This window comes from Myxine glutinosa, chromosome 2 (genome assembly GCF_964187855.1).
Source record: "Myxine glutinosa chromosome 2, kmMyxGlut1.1, whole genome shotgun sequence".
Taxonomy (NCBI): Eukaryota; Metazoa; Chordata; class Myxini; order Myxiniformes; family Myxinidae; genus Myxine; species Myxine glutinosa.
The window spans coordinates 177,164,957-177,190,743 of record NC_136262.1 but is presented as its reverse complement, the minus strand read 5'-3'; the positions used below and the strand labels follow the sequence as shown (position 1 = coordinate 177,190,743).

The 25,787-nt window shown below is 47.6% G+C and overlaps 1 protein-coding gene across 2 annotated transcripts in view; it reads left to right on the top strand.

Moving 5' to 3' along the window:
• Nucleotides 1-25,787, top strand: part of ITGA11 (integrin subunit alpha 11) — a 206,370-nt gene that overhangs the window by 60,131 nt on the left and 120,452 nt on the right. For both annotated transcript variants that reach the window (XM_068108969.2, XM_078771963.1), the window contains exons 4-6: nt 10,122-10,213; nt 13,463-13,577; nt 20,635-20,762. In XM_068108969.2, the coding sequence (XP_067965070.2) occupies nt 10,122-10,213; nt 13,463-13,577; nt 20,635-20,762 (335 nt within the window). The remainder of the gene's footprint in view (nt 1-10,121; nt 10,214-13,462; nt 13,578-20,634; nt 20,763-25,787) is intronic.

Sequence of the window (25,787 nt, the reverse complement as noted above, 5' to 3'; positions counted from 1 at the left end):
TTATGAGCTGTAATGTAATTGGAGCAATGTGCGAGAAACTTACTCCATGATCATGCATTGCAGAGTGTGTCACACAATTGTTGACGAGCTTATCGGTGTTTAAATAGTTAGAAAATAATTATAGTAATAAAGTCTGGCAGGATAAATGATTATGTTCCTCATTTCTTATCTAAATGCTTCCTTCACCCACCCACTCACTTTTCTTTGAAAAAAGGAACTCACAATGTCTTCTTTTGTACAATTATATTGGTGAACTTTTACTGGTTGTCTCCCACTACATTCAGCTGTCAGATGTTGAAGTGTTAGATGTTGTGTTGGATTGTGGTGTCAACCGATTGTGCAGAATTGCTTTTCCCCTACCTCCTGTTTCCTCATTGAATGCAGTCTGGAATCGCATTGTGCAATCCATGTTGCTGCTTGTCAAAGTAGCCGAGTTGTTTATTCCTTTTTATTGTTTCTATTATATTGTCTATCACAAAGAGTGGCAATAACTGCATTTGATCGATTGTATTGCAAAGCGTTATTTGCAATAGTCAGCACCTTTTTCGGGTCAGGATAAGCGAGGTTCGGGTTCTCTCAGAACTTCCTCTGGTTAGAGTTTGTGAATTGTAATATCAAAAGATGACATGAGTGGGAATACAAAGCTTACTTGAAGCACATTTTTTAATCTGGCCACTGATGATGTCCTGGCCACATTCCCCTAACTCCTGATGTGTATACATAGCCTGCAAATGTGCAAGAATATTCTTGGCCCTCTCAACTCAAAAGCATATGGGAGTCGAAGAAGCACTATATGGCTCACCAAAGGGCCTGCACATGTGTTGCATTAAAATAATGTACATTACAATGCATCAAATAAATTACAGGAAGAAAAGGGCTTCCAACTTGGGCCTTGGGGCTTGGACTAATCATCTCAACTCGAGCAGATGCTTTTTTGGACAGTCTGCCATGCATCATCTAACACCTTCAATTGAGTCTTCACGAGAAATACAATGAATTAGAAAGAGCCAAAGTGCTTTTACATTCTGAGGACGAATACGAGGAAGTTCTGCCTGCGTGTTGATGCTAAAAATTCCGAGATAAAAGTGTGTTTTGCAGTTTTCTGCTTCAGTGTCGGTTGCTGCTCGGTGATGTCAGTTGAAAGGTCCTTATCCTCAAAAGTGTTGGATTTTTTGCAATTTGCAACTATCTCAGTGTCCTTGATATGAAAATTTTGCAATTTGCAACCATCAATCATTTATTGAATTCTTTTTTATGATCATGGTACAACTGTTTGGTCAGTTTCATAGATATTTAATGATTTAGAATTTATTGTTTGCTTGGCTCGCCTTTCTCTTCTTCTTTATCAGAATCTTAATTGTGAAGAGGTGTACTTAATTTTTAAAAAACTGCAATTTTTCTTCTTTAAATTGCAATAAACTTTCATCGAAGCAAGCATACATACGTACATGCATACATACATACATACATACATACATACATCTGTAATAATAAGAGAATGTGTCAGTCAGTCAGTCACTTAGTGTGTGTGTATGTGTGTGTGTGTGTGTGTTCTTCATAACCCAAACACCATGAAACATAGAAGCTCAAAACTGCATGTACACTAAGGGAACTCCAAAGGAGTGCGCATGAATGAAAACTGGGTGTTTGGGTAAATGTAAACATCTCTATTGAAGATAATTTACTGCCTTATTAAATTAAAACAAAAATAGGCTTTATCCTTGGTTAGCTCACACTCACCTCATAGGGATCTTAATCCACCATTTTGTTTCAGTCCAATAAAAATGGCTTAACTTGGAACAGGCCGAAATGGTTTCGATAAACGATAAAGTGTTCATAATTAAAAATTTTCACTTTCCTCACAAATATGCTCATACCTAATGCTCATACCTACAAAATTCTGTATACATCACTTTTGTGGGTGCTATAGTTTTCAAATTAGGAGCTTGGAGTGATTTCATGCATTATGTGATGTCATTTTCCAGAATGGACTGTCACGGACTAATTAAAGTATATAATCAAAATATGATTTTGGATTTGAGGATCACATCTCGTAGACCAAATAACTGTTGAAATCTGGAGTGAAATCTGCAAATTATTAAGAAATCAGCAATTACTATAACTAAGGCTATTTATTTATTTATTTATTTATGTCATACCTCCTCCACATTTACACAAGAAAATACAAAAACAAGCAGACGTCATGCAGAGCACGATACTTGAAAAATACACCAGCCCCCCCCCCCCCCCGAAAAAAGGTTGCAATTGATTCAGCAAATTGTCCATTTCATCAAGATCAAAATTCACGATCTTGATCAAAGCTCGGGTCAATCGGACGAAAAGTGACGATTTTAGCTGAAAATTGATGATGTTAAAAGTATGACCTCAAGTTTACCTTTGACCTCTTGACCTCAAAAAATAGTTGGTTTCCCAATTCAGTGTGGTACTATGCAAATGCTGTTAAATTTTCAAGGCAATCGGATGAAAATTGATGATTTTGGAAATTTGACCTTGAGTTGACCTATGACCTTTTTACCTCAATAATTAAATAGTTGGTTTCCCAATTTAATGACTCAATGTGCAAATGCTATTTAATTTCCAAGTCAATTGGATGAAAATTGACGATTTTAGAAATTTGACCTCCAGATGACCTTTAATCTCAAAATCAATGGGCTTCTCAATTGTGACAACCCCTACAAGTTGGTGAAGTTTCATGACGATCGGTTTAGAATTGTGACCTGTAGGCCGGTGACAAACAAACAGACAGACAGACAGACAGACAGACAGACAGAATAACCAATGCAACCGACAAATAACAAACGCAACCGATCTTCAATTTTCCAAGTAACAAGCACTCCAACGAAAAGGTCCACCCGTCGCTTTGCTGAATATGTAAAAGCTGACACACCTCCTCCATATTTGCACAAGATAATACAAAAACGTAATTAATTAGTTTGGAGGTGGGGGAAATATCCGACTTTTTTACTTCTTCTTTTAAACGGTATTTGAACAACAGAACGTATATACAGCAATACACTTTAATAATATACGCTATATGGATGAGACGATACATCAGATGTTTTTTCATGTTGCAAAATGCTTCAACTTTATTCCCATTTGTAAATATTTCATTATTGTGATTGCAAACAAACAGAATATGGAGAAACAGCATGAACAAAGCATTAGTGCGTCTTCTTCTTCAAAGTATGATGGAGAAACTCAGCTACTAAGGCCAAGTAAAAAAAAAAAAAATGTTTCTCGTCCCCGCCCGCTTCCTTTTTGGTCGCCGCCTACTTTTATTTACTATTTAATACTATTTTTAAAAAATATATACTTGTTTAAAAAAAAAATCGTTTTGTGAAGAAACTCGGTCTAAAACTTTCCGTTTCCGGGCGTTTGCTGATCGTATCTTGTGCATTGATGATCTGAACTATTATGGATACACTATTATGGAACTATTATGGAACTATTATGGATGATATAAGTTCCGTCTAACGGAACTTCCTGGTTAATACATGCCAGGCTTAACGCAGACACTTTGTGCTAAAGACGGTCAATTCTCGCAGCGGTTGTGCACTGGGCAAGTGCAATTTACGTGTAAAAATCTTGCATTTCATACTTTTAATGGTACAAATTTGAGTAGGGAATATGACGATATTCGTGTGTGCAAGCATACGTTCGTCGACAAAAGTTTTGAAGTCTTGGTTCGCGAGATCAGTTGTAGATGAGAAGCGAACGTTGAACGATCTCTTCGCTAAATTTGCCAGTGGAGAATTTGACGATGGAGATGACATTGGTGATGGATACCAAACAACGAAAGTAAGTTGGCGTCGTGATATAGCGTAAATATTTAAGCCATATCAAGACATACATTTTCTAGTGTACTTGTTTTTAAATACTTGGTGCATTAAAAAATCCATATGTAGCTGTAACGCTATACTTGGATGGTTATTCAAATATAGTTTGTCGGTGTAACACATGACATGTTCCATTGATGGATTCTATTCATATGCCATTTCAGTTAAAACATATATTTATTTGCTAATTTGGAAATGAAATTGCAGGCCTTTCGGTAACAATCAACACTGGCATGTTTCACATTACATTGGACAAACTATAGAGTCTTTAAGTCAGCCACAGTAGTCATTCAATTCATGGCAGCCATCTTGGAAAAAAATAGCAAAAAAAATGAAAATAGTAAATAGTAAGGGCCTCCCTCCTTTTTTCCAAAAAGTCCGGACGAGAAACATTTTTAGCCGCGTCGCAGACGCTGCTCATAGAGTGCCCTCTGCTGTTGTTGTTGTTGTTCTTCTTCTTGTTCTTGTTCTTGCAGAGAAGACAAAACCTCAAAGCTCCACCCATTCTGGGAACCATAGCTCCACCCATTCTGGGAGAGCCTTCATATAAACAAATATCCACCATTTTATTAACTCGCATAGCTTTGAGGCGTTTTGTAGGCCCGTGGTGTCTTCCTCTCTCACACAGTTTTATTTTAAATCAAATTCGATATATCATTTCATTTTTCACAGTCACTAACATAGTTTTAGACTCGGTTGAAAAAAAACGGGAAGAAAATCTGATGAAAGTTGCCCTTTATAGAACGAAATGAATTCTCAAAGGCCTGTAACTTCAAGTCCATTGAGATATATTTTTTTTAAATTGCGGCATGGTCAGTCATACACCGCCTGAAATAACAGACGGGAAAATGCCGAGATATATTAAAAATTCGTCGCCACACACGGGAAATTGCCGAGATATATTTTCACTTTGCACAAAAATAACATCAAGTAATCGAATCAATAGGAATGTCCTGTGCCTATAACATCGACGTCATAGGCACAGCTGCATCTAGGCATTGTGTAACATCGACGCGGCTTTTGTTTTAATTAAAACTTTTTGTACTTGTTTTTTTTAACTTGGCCTCATGGGATTGGCAAAACATCAACATAACCGATCATTTTATTATTCCCTGTATTTTTTGCCAAAATACAGCGCCCAGATCTTCTTCAAACTCAGCGAGAAACTTTTTTCTTCTTCAAACTCGGAAAGCATTGCGGAGAAACTCAGCTACTGATTAGCTACTAACTCAGCTAATGATTGATTACTTCTTCTTCTTGTTACGTGGTCCTCCCGGTGACTACCTGGTCTCGGTGACCCCCGGACCGTGAGAGGAACCGTGAGAGGAACTCCGCCAGAAAGATCTATTATGTATGCGCTTTCATAACGCAATCAATATGAATTCCAATCAAGAAAAAACCCCACACCAAGGATCCGGAATAATCAAGGATATATTCCCCGAGCAATCAACAACCATCAACAATCAGCAATCAATAGTACAAAGATGTAAACTCATCTACCATAACTCTAAGATGGCCATCTTATACATTCCTCACGTGAGCCCCACTCCCGACTCCCTCCATGGTCAATGTCTCTCTCAATGTCTCCGTGCTCCTGTAGTTCGATCTCCGCACGTGGGCGGTTGAACGGACCCTTCCTGACATGCTTCCACCGGGCACGTCCTGTACCGGGAACAACGGCTGCAGCGCACACCTCCTGGCCAAGCAAAGCGGGTAAAGCAAAGCCGGCAAAGCAACATGCGGCTTGCCCAGCGCGCGAGGCCCAACGTGCGATCCGTACGCGGCCTTGTAGACGGTGAGGTGAACTGTGCCGGATGCTTGGTTCCGTGCATGAACCCACAGTGACTTGACGTGTCAAAGGGTAGTTACACGTCCCGGTAACTCCTCTCGCCAGACGGGCTTTTACACGCCGATTCGGTTACGTTGCTCAATAGCGATACCGCTCGCGTCCGAGCTCGGCGAGGAAGAAGAAGAATCGTCGCTTCTCTCCAGGACCTCGTGTCTTTTCTCCTTCCGTTTCCGGTCTCCTTTTTCCCAGAAGGGCTCCTGACCCTTTAATCACAACAACCTTTAATCGACTACACATTGATAAGCAAAGACCTGAATCGTAATTCACATACATTCACATAAATATGTAACACTCCCCCCCTTCAAGAAAGAAAGTTTGAACCCAGCGAAAACTTTCTTTGCCGGCCAACTTGGATAAACAAACCAGATAACTCACCCCCCCCCCAACTCATCAGTTCCCCCCGGGCACAGTCATCACTTAAAAATAAGGCAACAAAATTTCACACAATCCCCTAGATTAATTCCCTCTGGACCAAGCGTCAACCACTTCTAGTTTCTCTTGAATGACGGTTAAGAGGTGGTGACCAAAGCCCCCAAATTTAACCCTCTCTATAGCACTTTTTCGGGAGGCCCAGCGGAGTATTCCCTACATGGACGCCTTAAGGAATGTGGAGTTCACGGTTAGTCCGGGGAGGAAAGTTCATTATATGGACGCCTTTAAGAACGTGGAGTTCACGGTTAGTCCGTGCAGGAAAGTTCACTACCTGGACGCCTTTAAGAACGTGGCGTTCACGGTTAGTCCGTGTAGGAGCCCCGGCTCGGCGGCTCCCCCGTATATAGGGCTTCAACTTCTCCAGACTCCTAACAGTTACGGTGGGACCCCTTGTCCCAGCCTTTACCTGACTGGCGGTCTCCTTCTCGGCCAGTGCTCTGACATTCATTCTTTCGGGAGGTGCCGTAACTCTGGGAGCCTCCATAGTAATATCGGCTGCTGCCAACCCCAAAACTACTGCCAAGTTGTCCTCTTCTGTAGACCTCTCGACGCCTACGAAATGCCTTCCCTACTGTTATGGTCCGACCCTCCAAATCCTTACCAATCCAATTCTTCTCTGCCTCCCTGGCGTCTCTTGTGCTTGCAAACGTGACAAAGCCGAACCCTCTTGACCGTTGCGTTTCCCTGTCTTTTACCACCCGCACTTCCACCAGCGGCCCATATCTGTTGAAGACAGAGGTCAGAACTTCTTCCTCTGTGTTGAAGTTCAGTCCCCCTACAAATAACTTGTAACTTTTGTCGCCATCCCGAGCTGGTGGGGTGTTATTCTCCCTGCTGTGCTCTTTACCAACCCTCGGGTTACCATAAATTTGCCCCCCGGCCAAATCATTCCCAATAATCACAGATACTCCCTCTACAGGAAGCGTGGCTTGTAAACCGACGGTGACCGGTCCTGACACCAAATCGGATTCCAAATGGATGACATGAAGTGGGGCACTAACACAGCCACCGATCCCTTGTAACCGAACACTATCACCAGTTGCGGTACTCTTTGACAATGGCAAAATGCCTTCAAGCATTAAGGATTGATGGGCTCCTGTGTCCCTCAAAACCCTAACCGGTCTTGAGTTAGTCAAGTCTCCCTTGAGTGAGACCAACCCCTCATAAATAAATGGTTGGTAACTCTTCTGTGGGCGATTTCTTACACTTGCCATCGCATTCGGAGTGGTAATAGTCGGACTCCGCTCTGGGTTTTCCCTTTTCATGAGGTAACAACTGGACATCAAGTGTCCAGGTTTCTTGCAAAAAGCGCAAGTAGGCCCGGAGGAAAAACTCGTGGTCTGCCTCGGGCCCCCCGAAAAATAAGTTTGTCTTGGGCCCGTAGCCCCCTGATTTCGAACAGTTCGGGTATCAGCGTTGTCCCCATAATCATCTCGAGGCCGCCGCCATGTATTGTCGTTCCCCGCACCTGCTGTTCCACACCTTCCCTGCGGAGATCTAGGCGAGGAGTTAGGTTCGTGGACCCCTATCCGGTGTGTTAAGGCATAATCATCTGCCATGGTGGCTGCGTCCCACAACTTTGGTACTTTCTTTTCCTGCAAGTACACTTTGATGTCCTCGTGGACACACTGTTGAAATTCCTCCACCAGGATCAAGTCACGCAATGTTTCGAAGTCTTTCCCGACTCCTTTTGACTCACACCACCGATCAAACATGTTTTCTTTCACTCTGGCAAACTCCACATGGGTCTCGCTCTCCCTCTTCCTGGCATTCCTGAATTTTTGCCGGTAAGCTTCCGGAACCAACTCATAGGCTTTGAGGATGTGCTTCTTCAATACCTCATAATCTGCACATTGGTCCATTGGTAGCGCCGAATAAATCTCTTGAGCTTTTCCCACCAGCACACTTTGCACTAGTATGGTCCAGGCCTCCTCCGGCCAGTTTAACTGTCGAGCCACTTTCTCAAAGTGTGGAAAAAATTTAGCGACTTCCTTTTCACTGAAGGGTGGAACCAGCCTCACTAGGTGTTACCGCAAAGTTCTGTGCAACAAACGCCATGGTGACTATCGTTAACACCTGTTAACCTTCACCCAAGACTTTACCACAATTTCTCAAAAATTTACCAATTAATAATTAATTAATAAATTTTAATTAATAAAAACTATTATTTTATTATGTTATACAATTTTAAATCCCGGACGAGCCCCCAATTCTGTTACGTGGTCCTCCCGGTGACTACCTGGTCTCGGTGACCCCCGGACCGTGAGAGGAACCGTGAGAGGAACTCCGCCAGAAAGATCTATTATGTATGCGCTTTCGTAACGCAATCAATATGAATTCCAATCAAGAAAAAACCCCACACCAAGGATCCGGAATAATCAAGGATATATTCCCCGAGCAATCAACAACCATCAACAATCAGCAATCAATAGTACAAAGATGTAAACTCATCTACCATAACTCTAAGATGGCCATCTTATACATTCCTCACGTGAGCCCCATTCCCGACTCCCTCCATGGTCAATGTCTCTCTCAATGTCTCCGTGCTCCTGTAGTTCGATCTCCGCACGTGGGCAGTTGAACGGACCCTTCCTGACGTGCTTCCACCGGGCACGTCCTGTACCGGGAACAATGGCTGCAGCGCACACCTCCTGGCCAAGCAAAGTGGGTAAAGCAAAGCCGGCAAAGCAACACGCGGCTTGCCCAGCGCGCGAGGCCCAACGTGCGATCCGTACGCGGCCTTGTAGACGGTGAGGCGAACTGTGCCAGACGCTTGGTTCCGTGCACGAACCCACAGTGACTTGACGTGTCAAAGGGTAGTTACACGTCCCGGTAACTCCTCTCGCCAGACGGGCTTTTACACGCCGATTCGGTTACGTTGCTCAATAGCGATACCGCTCGCGTCCGAGCTTGGCGAGGAAGAAGAAGAATCGTCGCTTCTCTCCAGGACCTCGTGTCTTTTCTCCTTCCGTTTCCGGTCTCCTTTTTCCCAGAAGAGCTCCTGACCCTTTAATCACAACAACCTTTAATCGACTACACATTGATAAGCAAAGACCTGAATCGTAATTCACATACATTCACATAAATATGTAACATTCTTCAATCTCGGAAAGCATTACGGAGAAACCCAGCTTTTTCTTTCTTTCTTTTTCTATACAAGATCGAGGCTCGTGTAAGAGCTAACATCAATCGCAAATAAAACAAACGGACACATGCAAAACAAAAACATACAATAAAGGGAGCGGGGGACAAGATGGGGAGAGAGAGGGAAGCACACAAGTACAACAGCAGAGAACAGGGACATCGGAAGATCTGTGGGAGGGAGAGGGCTTGGGGGGAGGAGGCATGGGAAGGCGGGGGTGGGGGGGGGGGGCACTGGCCACTGACAGATCTACAGAGTTCCTTGGCTGAGATGGGAGAACCTGAAGGAAGCAATTTAGTTATAGATTCGTGATTAGTTTAGTGATTAGTGATAGATTCGTGATTACTTCAACTTGGGATTATTTCTGGTGATTGAGCATTATTTTTTGGAATTTGCTGCCCCATCCTCCTCAATTATGGTTTAAAGATTCTTCCCAAAATCTCATCATTTTATCATTGTGCTTTCCTCATTTTACCTTTTCTTACCTCTACTTTGTAAAGTGCTTTGAGGTTTTGCTTCTCATTAAAAATGTGCTCAGTCCTCAGTTAAAAACGTGGAATTCATTTCTTAAGGATATTGTGACTTACTAAGTTTTGACATTGAGGGTCAAACTTGTCTTTCTGGGGTTGTGGGGGAGGTGGAAGGGTGGTGGGGTGGTGGGGGTGGGGAGGGGGGGGGGTGGTGGGGGTGAGGGGGGCTGGTGGGGGGGGGGGGTGGTGCAAGAGGGAGTGTTGTTGTTGGGTTGTTGTTTATGGCTGCATATTTTGGTTGTCATTGCGAGACTTAGTTTATTAAAGTGAATTTTGTGATTCATGTTATAATTTTATTTTACTTCAACTAGACTCCATTTCCGTTCCCAATGCCACTGAGATGGGTGACAACATGACCATGGGACTTACTCTGATCCAAGAACCTTCCACTAATGGCTTTCTGGTATGTTTGCTTTTGTTTATCTGCGTTTTATCTTTACCAGTCGTGTGTTAACAACAGATTTGCATAACAATAACAATAACAATTGTTATTACAGTGGATGATATGAGGATAGCATAATTGATTCTCTTTAAATCGAACCCAAAGCATTTCTCTATTCTAAGATCAACCACTCAAGTGCACATTACCAGTTAATGAGAACTTTGTTTAACTTAAGCCAGTTTGATAATGTATTGTGTTTATATTTATCCTGCTGGTTACAACTTTAAATCCTAATTAACTGCTGGTAAACAGGGTTTTTGTGTGGTTGGTACCCTCTGTTGATCAGAACCCTTGCAGCAAGTTTTGGTGTGACACAGAGTTTCATGGTCACCTTTCCAGTTAAGGAGTGCTAAACAGCTAAAGGTATATACTCCCTCAAGGAAAGGCATGTCATTACTTTCTGGGGGGAAACCACTCCATGCTGATGACTGCCAAAGAGTCAGAAACACATCCGTGGATTGATTCCTTTCCCCAGGGGGTTGGCCTTTGGTCTTGGCAAAATAAAGCTTCCTCAAGCCAATGTCAGCTCACTAATGTGGCGGTTAGCAGTGTAGCACTTGACATTGCTTTAGGCAGTTGACGTTTGTGTTTTTCACAGACTGCAACTGAGTTGGTTTGCCCATTTAATGTTGACATATATATATGTGTGTGTGTGTGTGTGTGTGTGTGTGTGTGTGTGTGTGTGTGTGTGTGTGTGTGTATCTGTGTGTGTATCTGTGTGTATATCTGTGTGTGTATCTGTGTGTGCATCTGTGCGTGCTTGCATGTGTATTTACTCCACTATGGACCTTGCTAAAAAAATAATCTAAAGCTGGAGAACTTTGTTATGTGCATACTGTATGAGTCAGCACCTTTTATTCATAGGAAAAATACGCTATATAAATACAATTATTATTTTTTATTATTACTATTATTGTTATTATTATTATTATTATTAATACTAGAATACTAGCCGAAACCCATGGAACATCCACGGAAGGGAGGATGTGGTGTATGGATAGAGTGTACCATTATGGATGGCATAGGGGATTTGCTTGTCCGAGTAAGAGTTAGGAAGAAAGATGAGAATGAAGAGTGCGTATATGAACAACGTATTTATTGCAATCTACGTAAATGACAACGCGACGATATACTTTTGAAAAATGAATGGATTCGTAATAGGAATCGGCATAGCACCACTCTGGCCACACTGGCGCAGTGGTATGTGTCAATGGAAAGGAACAGCAGTAGAACCATAGACTTAAAAAAAAATGAACGGATTAGTAAATCGACTGGAATTAGCCCCATACTGGCGCATTGGTAAGCGTCAATGTCAAGGCAGAGCAGTAGGAATATAATACAATGAACGCAGTATCAGAGGTTGAAATTATTTTAAAACTTCTGGATAAACAATGTTTGGGGGTAATAGTCAAGCCTCTGACGACTCCTTGCGTACTCGTATTATCAACCTTGATATACACATCTTTGAACGACCGTGCTCTTGAACATGCCACATATAACTGGCCGTGGGAGAAGACAGGAGCAGGCAAATAGATACCCAGTTTACGGAATGTTTGGCCCTGGGCTTTATTTATGGTCATTGAATATGCCAGGCGAACAGGAAACTGAGTTCGCTGTAGAACGAAGGGTAAACTGGCATCAGATGGGGCGAGTCTGATACGGGGTATAAGAGCTCGTTGTCCCTGGTGGGCACCTGTTAGTCCAGCCAAGGTCTTCTCGCGGAAATAAAAGAGGATACACCATGGGGTCCATATTAGAAGACATGTAAGAAATATTGCGAGGAGCATCACCACGTGGGTACACAACAATGTCTCTGTTGGGAGGTGGAGCACCATTGTCACCGACGACAATAACAGCCACTTCGTCATGACGGGGCTCGTTGTAGCGGCGCTGGTCACCACCCAGCTTCATGTACATGGTGACGCTTGTTGGAGGGGTACCACGTTCAGCGGCCTCTCTTGCTTGCGCCTGTTCAACTTGACGCATATTATCGGCAGTTAATCGGATGCTTTTGGGCCCCAAAGTCGACTAATTCAGATTTTTCGAGTATGGCTGTACGTGATAAACAAAGAGCGCGGTTGGAAGAAATTATGGTAAACCCACCTGATGAGGTTAGCGCACACCGTGATCGACGACACCGGCACAAATGCATGCTCAGGATTGTCCACTCAGTGGACGGCTTGCTGTCGCCTTCGACTGTCCAATCAGCGGACGGCTTGCTTCGCCTTCACCCAGCAGACGCCAATAAGATGGCGTCGTATCGGCAGTTAATCGGATGCTTTTGGGCCCCAACGTCGGCTAATTCCGATTTTTCGAGTATGGCTGTACGTAATAAACAAAGAGCGCGGTTTGTAGATCGTAATCCATTAGTGCCGTGGGCATCGGGTCACTGGGTGCGGCGTAAAAGGGATAACAAAGTCGAGTCCTTACGCTATTATTATATAGATAAGACCCGTCGCTTTGCTGACGGAAATACCAATCTTTGCTGTGATGGCTAATCTATGGGGTAAGAAAAAAAAAGGATTCCTGTGAGATCTTGCTCTCCGTGCAGGGATAACCAATGTCACTTGTTGGCATTTGCAGTTTTGACACGCGCGTCACATACCAAAAAAAAAATAGTAAAAAATAATAATATATTTTTGGATCGCAAACACCTCTGGGAGTTACCCAAATACACCGTAGTTGGAATTATTGAAATCCGTTAATCCGCTCCAAGCTAAAACACAACAAACAGACAGACAGACAGACAGACACGGCTCCTTTTATAATATCACAAATAAATTCCCTATTTAAGGCCATTTTTCCTTCTAGAGCAGGGGTTAGCCTTGCCGGACCCATAACAATCATCATGGTTCACTTTCTGAGGCATTTTTTTTTTGGCCGGATGCCCTTCCTGACGCCAATTTTTTAGTCGCCTCTTACAACACACAAGGATATTGTGTACCTATTCTAAACCGGGGCATACACTAGCACATTCATCCCAGCAAGCTGGTACTCAATTTGCTAACCTCAGAAGGATGACAGGCTGAGTCAACCCCCCTGGCGTTGAATCAACAATCGACCAGGATTCGAACTCAGGGTCCTAGGATCCCAAGCCTGCACCCCATCCGCTAAGCCAACACCAGGCTCCTTTTATAATATAGATGACTATATATCATTTAGAAAAAGTGATTGTCAAAATACTCAAGTTTTTCTTTGTCATTTTTGCAGGCATGTGGACCCCTTTGGTCCCAGCACTGTGGCAACTCTTACTTTACAGTTGGGGTTTGCAGCAATATCACGGCAGACTTGAAGATTTCTGGCAGTATCAAACCAGCTGTTCAGAGTAAGAAGTCTTGAAGTTGTGTCATGGCACATCCCTCTCCCCACACATAAGCAATTTAAGCAAAACTGGCAGAAGTCGTGGGAAAATCTGATAAGTATTGGATTCTTTCCAAGAACTTCCCATGAGATATGGTAAAAAAATTCTCATCAACTTTGTCATCTCTCATGATAAGTTATTCGAGATTTATTTAAGGGTACAAGGGCTTTAAATCCCGAACCTTGGATTTAGCAAGTTGAAAGAACATGAAGTATTTCTACATTTTGTGGCATTGACATTCCAGTCAAATAGCTTTATGCAATCAATTTAATCTATGAAACATCCGTGGATTGATTCCGTGGATTCGTGGATTGAAACATCCGTGGATTGAAACACCCGTAACATGTGTTAGTTTGGCGAATGTGTCGGTTTGGCACATGTGTTACTTTGGCAAATGTGTTGGTTTGGCACTTGTGTTACTTTGGCGGAAGTGTTCGTTTGGCGAAGGTCTTGGTTTGGTGCATGTGTTATTTTGGCGAATGTGTTGGTTTGGTGCATGTGTTAGTTTGGCACATGTGTTAGTTTGGCGCAAGTGTTGGTTTGGCGCTTGTGCAAGTTTGGCGGATGTGTTGGTTTGGCGCATGTGTTAGTTTGGCGAATGTGTTGGTTTGGCGAATGTGTTGGTTTTGTGCATGTGTTAGTTTGGCGAATGTGTTGGCTTGGCGCATGTGTTGGTTTGGCGCTTGTGTTGGTTTGGCGGATGTGTTGGTTTGGCGGATATGTTGGTTTGGCGCATGTGTTGGTTTGGCGAATGTGTTGGTTTGGCGCATGTGATAGTTTGTCGCATGTGTTAGTTTGGCGAATGTGTTGGTTTGGCACATGTGTTAGTTTGGCGCTTGTGTTGGTTTGGCGAATGTGTTGGTTTGGTGCATGTGTTAGTTTGGTGAATGTGTTAGTTTGGCGAATGTGTTGGTTTGGAACATGTGTTGGTTTGGCGCATGTGTTAGTTTGGTGAATGTGTTAGTTTGGCGAATGTATTGGTTTGGCACATGTGTAGGTTTGGCGGATGTGTTGGTTTGGCGCATATGTAAGTTTGGCGAATGTGTTGGTTTGGCGCATGTGTTAGTTTGGCGCATGTGTTAGTTTGGCACTTGTCTTGGTTTGGCGCATGTGTTAGTTTGGCACATGTGTTAGTTTGGTGAATGTGTTGGTTTGGTGCATGTGCTCGTTTGACACATGTGTTAGATTGTCGCATGTGCTCGTTTGGCGAATGTGTTGGTTTGGCACATGTGTTAGTTTGGCGAATGTGTTGGTTTGGCACATGTGTTAGTTTGGCGAATGTGTTGGTTTGGCGAATGTGTTGATTTGGCGCATGTGTTGCTTTGGCGCATGTGTTAGTTTGTCGCATGTGTTAGTTTGGCGAATGTGTTGGTTTGGCGCGTGTGCTAGTTTGGCGAATGTGTTGGTTTGGCACATGTGTTGGTTTGGCGCATGTGTTAGTTTGGCGAATGTGTTAGTTTGGCGAATGTATTGGTTTGGCACATGTCTTGGTTTGGCGAATGTGTTGGTTTGGTGCCTGTGCTAGTTTGGCGCATGTGCTAGTTTGGCGCATGTGTTGGTTTGGTGAATGTGTTGGTTTGGCGCATGTGTTGGTTTGGCGAATGTGTTGGTTTGGCACATGTGTTAGTTTGGCGAATGTGTTAGTTTGGCACATGTGCTAGTTTGGGGCATGTGTTGGTTTGGCGCTTGTGTAAGTTTGGCGGATGTGTTGGTTTGGCGCATGTGTTAGTTTGGCGAATGTGTTGGTTTGGTGCATGTGTTAGTTTGGCGAATGTGTTGGTTTGGCGAATGTGTTGGTTTGGCGCTTGTGTTGGTTTGGCGGATGTGTTGGTTTGGTGCATGTGTTAGTTTGGCGAATGTGTTGGCTTGGCGCATATGTTGGTTTGGCGCTTGTGTTGGTTTGGCGGATGTGTTGGTTTGGCGCAAGTGTTGGTTTGGCGAATGTGTTGGTTTGGCGCATGTGATAGTCTGTCGCATGTGTTAGTTTGGCGAATGTGTTGGTTTGGCACATATGTTCGTTTGGCGAATGTGTTGGTTTGGTTCATGTCGGATGTGGGATGGATGGTGAGAGGTTATGCAGTGTGGGTGCAGACATAAAAGTATGCAACAGTGCTTGGTTAGGGAGGTGTCAGGGTGAGTGGGTGGGAGGTGGGGGATTTGCATGCAGACATAAAGTGTGCAACATCAGTGTTCATCAAAGACTGCAATTCTTAAAGCAGGAGTTTCCTTGCAGTAGGGCGCATAAGGCTGGCGGACTGGGCTATTGGAAGGGGAGGGTGTCTTTCCAGAAGTGATATTCGGAACTGCAAGATGGTTCTCTTGTACTGGGATGCTTTGACTGTAAAGGTTAAGGAAGTGACAGAGATTGACCACAGGTGGCTTTACTGTTCACTTCCAGATGCCATTTTTCTTGTTCATAAACGATGTGTGTGTACCCCGGTGTGTACCCCGGTTTAGAATAGGTACACCGTATACCTGTGTGTCGTAAGAGGCGACGAAAAGGGTTGGCATCAGGAAGGGCATCCGGCCATTAAAAAAAAAAAACATTTGCCTCAAAAAGAGAACCATGACAATTACAACTACATATGGGCAGGGTACAGCCCGAAGTACCCCGTGGGGGACCCCACTCCCTCTCGTCAAAACTCAAGGAGGGGAACCCGATCGAAGCAACGGTGGAAATCACTCCATTTATGACGACGAAACGTCTGATGCCCGACGTGGAGATCGGTTTCTGAGGTTTGGGACATGGAATGTAGGGACAATGACAGGGAGATCAGGAGAAGTGGTGGAAGTATTGGTTTGAAGAAGAGTAGGCATATGTTGTGTGCAGGAGACGAGATGGAAGGGAAGTGGTGTGAGAATGGTGAAGGGTAGGCAGGGACAGAAATACAAGTTTGTGTGGCAAGGGTGCCCAGAAGGCGTGAATGGTGTTGGTGTCCTGTTTTCTGAGGAGTTTGTAGACAGTGTGGTGAGTGTGACTAGAGTGAGTGAAAGGTTGATGATGGTGAAAATAGTGATTGGAAAGCTCTTGGTGAACGTCATCTTGGGATATGCTCCGCAGGTTGGTCGGAGCGATGAAGAGAAGGACAAGTTCTGGTGTGCAATAGAGAAGCTGATGGAAAACGTGAAAGATAAGGAAGTTGTTGTGGCAGGAGGAGACCTAAATGGACATGTGGGAAGGAGTATGGACGATTTTGAGGGAGTTCATGGGGGTTACGGATATGGTGTGAGAAATGGAGAAGGTGAAAGGATTTTGGAGTTTGCTGATGGAGCTGATTTGTTGATTTGTAATACTCAGTTCCAGAAAGAGGATAATAAGCTTGTTACATACACGTCAGGTGGGTCAACGACAACCGTTGACTACCTGCTGGTTCGTAGGCGAGATGGGCACCTCCGGGACACAAAGTTGATCCCGGGGGAGGAGGCTGTTTCACAGCACCACTTGGTTGTCTGCGACATGAGGGTGAAAGGTATGAGGAGAGCTCGGCGGGTGAAGTACCAACCGAGAATGAAGGTGTGGAGGTTGAAAGAGGTGACAGTGAGGGAGGCATTAAAAGATAGGCTGAGTATGGTCGAGGATGATGTGGTTTTGTTTGAAAGTGGTTGGATGTCAATGAAAGATAGTCTTTTGGGAGCCGTTGGTGAGGTATGTGGATGGATAAAAGGACCACCGCACTCAGAAACATGGTGGGGGGATGATGAAGTTGGAAAGAAGATTGACGAGAAGAGGAAGAAGTTCAAGGAGTGGCAGAAGGCGAAGGGTATGGGGGCAGAAAAGGCAGAGCATGAAAGTTATAAGGCAGCCAAGAAGGCTGCAAAGAAAGAGGTAGCAAAGGCGCAGGAGGCATGCAGGAAAATGTTCGGAGAACGCTTGGATTTGGAAGAGGGTCAGAGAGCGGTCCGGTATTCAGGATTGCAAAGCAGATAACGAAAGAGATGTGTGATGTGATGGGGGTGAGTTGCTTGAAGGATGAAGTGGGACAAATCGTTGTGGACCCAGATGGAATTAAAGGAAGATGGAAGAGATATATGGAAATACTGTTGAATGCAGAGAATGAATGGGATGGCAGCATAGAGAGTAACCCAGTTTTAGGACCGGCAGAGAAGATAACCGAGAAGGAAGTTGAGGAAGCGATAAAAGCAATGAAGAGTAGAAAAGCAGGAGGGCCGACGGGAGTTGTGGGAGATATGTTGATGGCAGCGGGAAATTGGGGTGTGAAGAGAATGACAGAGATCTGCAATCTGGTGGTGAAAGAAGGCCGCATTCCAGTGGATTTGGAACTGAGTACCCTCGTCCCTCTATGCAAGGGGAAATGTGACCCTCTGGACTGTGGCTCGTATCGAGCGATAAAGTTATTGGAGCATGGAATGAAGGTATTGGAAAGGGTGTTGGAGAGGAGGATAAGGAAGAAAGTGAAGATTGACGAAATGCAGTTTGGATTTATGCCAGGAAGAGGAACGACAGACGCGCTTTTTATTGTGAGGCAGTTGCAGGAGAAGTACACGGATAAGAAGAAGAAGTTGTTTCTTGGGTTTGTTGATCTGGAGAAAGCATTCGATAGGGTTCCACGTGAAGTAGTGACATGGGCATTGAGGAAGTTAGGAGTGGAGGAATGGTTGATCAGAGTAGTGATGGCAATGTACAAAAGAGCGTGCACAGCTGTAAGGACGAAGGACGGGAACAGTGGTGAGTTTGAGGTGAAGGTGGGAGTGCATCAGGGGTCGGTACTAAGTTCACTACTATTTGTAGCTGTGATTGGGGTGCTGGCTCGGAATGTAAAGGAGGGTTTACCGTGGGAGTTGTTGTATGCAGATGATCTGGTGTTGATTGCAGAAAGTATGGATGGACTGAAGGAAAAGATGAACAAGTGGAAGGAATGTATGGAGACAAAAGGTCTGAAGGTGAATATTGGAAAGACGAAGGTGATGGCAAGTGGTAAAGCATGTGGTGAGGTGGAAAGAACTGGGAAGTGGCCGTGTGCTGTGTGCAGGAAGGGTGTCGGAGTGAACTCCATTCAATGTACAATGTGCGCTGAGTGGGTTCATCAAAAATGTAGTGGTTTGAGAGGGTCATTAACCAGTGTGGCAGCTACATTCAAGTGTAAGGTGTGCACAGAGGGAGCTGCAGATGGAGGAAAGGTTGAGTTGGATCTTGGAGACGGCGTGAAGCTGGAAGGTGTGAAAACATTTTGCTACCTCGGAGACATGCTGAATGGAGAAGGTGGATCAGAGTCAGCAACGGTTGCTAGAGTGAGGTGTGCATGGAAGAAGTTTCGGGAACTCAGTGGCATGCTGATGAGGAGGGGAGTGTCGTTGAAGCTGAAGGGAAAGGTGTATGCTGCATGTGTGAGAAGTGTTATGATTTATGGGTGCGAGACATGGGTAATGAACGTGGAGCAGCCACGAAGGTTGGAAAGGGTGGAAATGCGAATGGTTCGATGGATGTGCGGAGTATCGTTGAGAGAGAGGAAGACAAATGATGAATTGCGAAAGATGATGGGAATAGAGCCTGTGATTGATGCTGTGAAGAGGAACAGGTTGAGATGGTTTGGTCATGTGTTGAGGAAGGATGAAAGTGACTGGTTGAGAAGAGTGATGGAAATGAATGTAGAAGGAAGTAGAGGACGGGGAAGACCGAGAAAGACTTGGCTAAAGATGGTCGAAGAAGAAATGCGGGCAAGGGGGTTAACAAGGGGAGATGCAGAGAATAGGGCAAAATGGAGAAGATTGTCATGGGGACCACAAGGCTCACCCCCGGTCTTGCAGGGAAAATGGACTTAAATTGCCTGTTGTATAAACCCATCCTTTAACACAGAGAGAGAACAAGAATCAGAAGAAGAATTTCACATTTCAGCAGATTAGTTGTCCGAATGAATAGTTTTTTTCTTCATCTTATCATCTTTTTACATATGATGATTCTTGGCCCTTTTATGATACTGTATCCTTCGATGACTTCACTATTCCCCCGATAAATGTGAATATTTCATGTCAGGATTTGTATTGTAATTTCTGTTTTACCATCACATTTTCATCCAGTTGTGTATTGTTAGCATAATTGCTATTCTGTGTCACAACATCTTTGTGATCTATTCCTTAGGTTTTCTCCAGGGCATAGGATTATTCCAATTTTGAACCTTCCTTCAAGTTATTATTGCATTATTTGATTAGTTATTAGTTATTATTTATTATTATTAGTTAGTTAGTTATTACATTAGTTATTATTTGAACCTTCCACTTTTTTTTTCTTTTTTTTTTCTTCTTCAAGTTATTATTGCAGGCCGACAGAACACACATGGTAACACAGGGTAACACACAAAACACACAGGGTGACACACACGGTAACACACATGGTAACACAAAGGGTGACACAAGGTAACACACAGGGAGACACACAGGTGACACACAGAACACACATGGTGACTGACACGTGGAGACATACAGGGTAACACACAGGGTCACACAAAGGGTGACAGACACACAGGGTGACACTGGAAGACACACAGGTGACATACAGAACACACATGGTGACACACAGGGTAACACACATGGTGACACACAAAATACACAGGGAGACACGCAGGTGACACACAGACCACACAGGGTAACACACAGAACACACAGGGAGATACAAAGGGTAACACAGGGCAACACACAGGGAGACACACAGGTGACACACAGAATACACATGGTGACATACAGAACACACAGGTGATACACAGAACACACATGGTGACACACAAAATACACAGGTGACACAAAGAACACTTTGGGTGACACAATGACACACATGGTGACACATCGAACATATATATAATTATATACCATTTTTTTTTCCACTTGTGATATCCCTGATCTTGCCACAATATTATATTCTCAACCTCAGGAGTCCCCTCATTTCCCCAATGAAATTAAGTTGTTTTGACAGATTTATTTAATCTGGTATTGGTGTGGCACAAGCACGATGGGCCGAATGGCTTCCTCCTTTGTCTAATTTCCTTTTTGTTTTTGCAAATATTTTCAGAGTGTGGCCTCTACAGAGACATCGTTATTGTCCTTGATGGTTCAAACAGTATTTATCCATGGCACGAGGTTCAGAGTTTTCTCATCAACATCCTGAAGAGGTTCCACATTGCTCCTGGACAGACACGTGTAAGCTAGATTTTGTTCTTTTTATTTTCATCTATTTTTATTTTGAAAACCTTCATTGATCCTGGTCGCATAATGAGACCGACTGAAACTGATTCCGAGCCTGTTTAATTATCCAATTTCCATCCAACCATTCGCTTGTCCACCCCCATGTCTCACTTTAGTATTGTGGTGGGCACAAGGGGCAATAATTCCGCGCACCAGTGGGTGGCGCGAGCGTCCAGGCGGGGGACGAAAGCACATGCCCCGCCTTTCGACCGATCGGCCACGCCCGTGGACTAGGCGTGGCCTCGGCACATATATGCGGGCTCTAAGCTCGAGCCCGCCCAGTGCTGAAGTACGAGCTTTGAATAAAGACTCTTTGTTATACAAACGCGTTGTGGCCTACCTCTCTGGCAATCAAGTCGTGTGTGCGCAGCACCACACTGGTGACCCCGATTGGTTCAGCCGTTGCTGACCACCGAACGCACCATGGCCACCAACGCCGTCGCAGTCCAACTCCCGGAGTTCTGGGAAGCGCAAGCCGACATTTGGTTTTTGCAGGCCGAAGCTCAATTCCAACTCCGAGGCATAACAGCGGACGAGACCCGGTACTACCACATGGTCGCCGCCCTCGGGCCCGGCACTGCCGCCCGAGTCGTGTCCATCCTTCGGCGCCCGCCGGGCGACAACAAGTACGAGGCGCTCAAACGTCTCCTCATCGTCACGTTCGGGCTCACGGAGATCGAACGGTCCGACCGCCTCCTGGACCTTCCCGCCCTCGGCGACACACGACCATCCGTCCGGATGGATTCCATGCTGTCCCTGCTTGGCGACCAGCCCCCGGATTTCTTATTCCTAGCACTTTTCCTACACCAGCTACCTGCACAGGTATGCCTCGCACTGGCCGGTTCCAAAATAAAGGAACCCCGCGCCCTGGCCATAGAGGCCGACAAGTATTTCGCGGCCTGCGACACGCGGTTGGTGTACGGTGCTGCCGTAGTGGATCCCGGTGCGGAGGCTCCAGCGCCCCCGGTTTCCCTCATGGCCGCTGCTACGCCCGTCCACTACCGCCGCCGCCACCACCACCGCCACCACCACCGCTGCCGGCACGGCTGCCGCGGCCGTCACCGCCGCAAACCTGGTGCTACTACCATGCCAGGTTCGGCCGCCAGGCTAAATCGTGTCGCCCGCCGTGCTCTTTTGACGGGTCGGGAAACGCCCGGCGCTCACTTGCGGCCATGAGCGCCGGTCATTCCGGCAGCCTCCTTTTCATCACGGACACCTTGTCCGGGCACCGTTTTCTTTGTGACACAGGAGCGCAGGTAAGCGTCCTCCCCGCCTCCACGTCCGACAAGCAAACCGCGGGCCAGGGCCCCGCTTTGCTTGCCGCCAACGGTACACCCATCCGCACATTCGGGAAGCATTGCCTCTCCCTGCGGTTCGGAGGGCAGCACTTTCAATGGTCGTTCGTGACCGCCAGCGTGCCAATGGCACTGCTCGGTGCGGACTTCCTATGTGCGAATGGGTTGTTGGTCGACGTGAAGCGCAGACGGCTCGTCCAGGCCGAAACCTTTAGCTCGCTCGCTTGTTCGCTGAGCGGCTCGTTGAGCGGCTCACTGAGCGGCTCACCGAGCAGCTTGCCAAGTGGCTTGCTGGAAGGTTCCGTCCCGGCGAGTTTAGTTTGCACGCTTCTGGCAGCGGACGACTTTACCCGCTTCGTCGCCAGTTTCCCGGCCCTCACGCGGCCCACCTTCTCAGCGGTGGCCGTTAAACACGGGGTGGAGCACCATATACCCATGGTCGGGTCGCCGGTCTATGCCCACGGTCGGGTCGAAGCTCGCGGTGGCGAAAGCGGAGTTCGCCACGCTGGAGCGGCTGGGGATCGTACGGCGCTCCAACAGCGCTTGGGCTTCCCCTCTGCACATTGTGCCGAAGCCCGGCGGGGGATGGCGGCAGTGCGGGGACTACCGCCGGCTCAATGATGCCACCACCCCCGACCGCTACCCGGTCCCGCATATCCAGGACTTTTCCGCCCGGTTGGCAAACACGACCGTGTTTTCCAAGGTGGACCTCATCCGGGGCTACCATCAGGTCCCCGTCAGGCCGGAGGACATCCCGAAGACGGCGGTCATCACGCCGTTCAGGCTTTTCGAATTTCTGAGAATGCCTTTCGGGTTGATGAATGCGGCCCAGGCGTTCCAGCGACTAATGGACAGCGTCTTTCACGACTTGGATTTTGTCTACGTCTACCTGGACGACATCCTCGTCGCCAGCGCGTCCCGCGAAGAGCACCTTCACCATCTCCGCACGCTCTTCGAACGTCTGGGCCAGCATGGCCTCATCGTGAACCCCGCCAAGTGCCGGTTCGGCGTCGCCGACATCGACTTTTTGGGGCACCGCGTCACCAGGCACGGGGCCGTCCCCTACCGGCCAAGGTGGAGGCGGTGAAGGGGTTTCCGCGTCCCCGCACGATCAAGGGGCTCCAGGAGTTCCTGGGCATGGTGAACTTTTACCATCGGTTCCTGCCCCGCATCGCCCAGCTCCTGCGCCCCTTGCACGAGGCCCTCCGGGGGAAGCCGGGCAAAGGTGACGTTACCTGGACCGAGCAGATGGATGCGGCGTTCGTCGGCGCGAAGCTCGCCTTGGCCAACGCCACCATGCTCGCGCACCCGGCGCCCGATGCACCGATCGCCCTCACCACCGACGCCTCGGACTACGCGGTTGCACGAGCATTGGGTGCGTGGTGCTTGGCAACCGCTGGCGTTCTTCAGCCGGCAGCTTCGCCCGCCCGAACGCCGTTATAGTACCTTCGACTGAGAGTTGCTCGGGCTTCACCTGGCGGTCAGGCACTTCCGCCATCTGCTCGAGGGCCGTGCGTTCACGGCCTTCGTCGACCACAAGCCACTGGTCTTCGCGATGGGCAAGGTCGCCGAGCCGTGGTCGGCCCGGCAGCAGCGTCTCCTCTCGGCCGTGTCTGAATATACAACGGACATCCGGCACGTCGCGGGGAAGGACAACCCGATGGCGGATTGCCTTTCCCGGTCCGTCGCCCACGCAGTCCACCTTGGCATCGACTATGCCCGGATGGCGGCGGACCAGGCCGCCGACCCCGGCGTCCAGGCCTTGCGGACCGCCGTCACGGGCCTCCGCGTCACCGAGGTGCCGTTCGACGGCGCGGCCCTCTTGTGCGACGTCTCCCTCGGGCGGCCTCGCCCCATCGTGCCCGCGGGCTGGCAGCGCCAGGTTTTTGACGCCATCCACGGCCTGTCCCACCCGGGCACGAAGGCCTCCCAGAGGTTGGTCGCCGACAAGTTTGTCTGGCATGGCCTCCGGAAGGCCGTCCGCGGCTGGACCAGGACGTGCCTCACGTGCCAGTGCGCGAAGGTGCACCGGCACACCCAGGCCCCATTGGCCCCGTTCACGGTGCCAGAACGAAGGTTCGACCACGTACACGTGGACCTGGTGGGACCTCTGTCCCCCTCGCGGGGTTTCACCCATGTCCTGACAATGGTGGACCGCACCACCCGGTGGCCGGAGGCCGTGCCTTTGGCGGCGACGACGGCGGCGGACATCGCACAGGCGTTCATCATCACCTGGGTCGCCCGGTTCGGCGCCCCCTCGGACATCTCGTCCGACCGCGGCCCCCAGTTCACCTCGGAGCTCTGGGGGGCCGGTCGCACGGGGGCTCGGGGTCCAGCTGCACCGAACCACGGCCTACCACCCCCAGGCCAATGGCCTGTGCGAGCGGTTCCACCGCTCGTTGAATGAAGGCCGCGCTCCGGGCCACCCTCCGCGACGGCGGCTGGGTCGACAGGCTCCCCTGGGTCCTGCTGGGCCTCCGGACGACGCCCAAGGACGACCTGCGTGCATCCGCGGCGGAGTTGGTCTTCGGACAACCGCTGCGGGTGCCGGGCGAGTTCCTCCCCGACCCCACGGCACCATGGTCCGCGGCGCAGGAGCGCTCTGCGCTGCAGGAGACAGCCCGGAGATTCGCCCCGGTGCCGACGGCGTACCACGGGCACCCGCCTACGCACGTCGCCCCGGAGCTTCGCACCTTGGAGTACGTCTTCGTCCGGCACGACGCCCACCGGACACCACTGCAGCCCCCGTACGACGGGCCTTTCCGCGTGCTGGAGACCGGGGCGAAGCACTTCACCTTGGACATCGGCGGTACTCCCGACCGCGTCTCGGTGGATCGCCTCAAGCCGGCCCACCTCGACGTGGACCACCCACCGCCGGTGGCTCGGCCCCCGCGTCGGGGACGCCCCCCTGCGGGCGGACCGCCGGCACGCCGCCCCCCGGTCCTGCACCCATCCCGGGTGCAGCCGGAGGCATCCCAGCTGGCATCCCTGCACCCCGGACGCCGCCGGTCGCCAGAGGGCGCTTCGGCCGGGTCATCCGTTTGCCCCGCAAACTGGCCCTCCAGGTGCGCGGGAATTCTGGGGGGGCGCGTGTGGCGGACACGAAAGCTCACTGGCGTGAGGGCATCATTCCACGCACCAAGTGGGCGGCGGCCACGCCCGAGGGGTAGGCGTAGCCGCGGGATATACACCGGGTGCGCAGCCCGGAGCACTCCAGTACTACAGTGAGCTCTTTTAATAAAGACACTTAAACTTACCGCGTTGTCCGCTTCCTTCTTGTTGTACAAGTAAGCGCGCGTAGCACCGCGCTTCAATCTCCTAATTAAATAATAGAGTCCAGAACTTAGCTCACCTGTTTTGTTTTTCATCAAAAACCCAAATTCATTTTCAGAAAGGCCTGAAACTTGTTTATTTGACCACATGACTTGATAGTGTCCAACAACTCAATTCAGCAATGTAATCTCTTGTGAAATTAACCACTGCCAACCTCTGGTGTCTTAAGACCCGTCGCAAGTGTAAGTGGGTCGCATTGAGCGATACATCACAGCCATTGCACAGAGCTCTTAGCCAATCAATGGAGCTAATACTCAAATGGAAAAAATGATCCAAATTATTGATCAATGGAGAAAAATGATCTAAATTATAATTGATCAATGGAAAAAATGATCCAAATTATTGATCAATT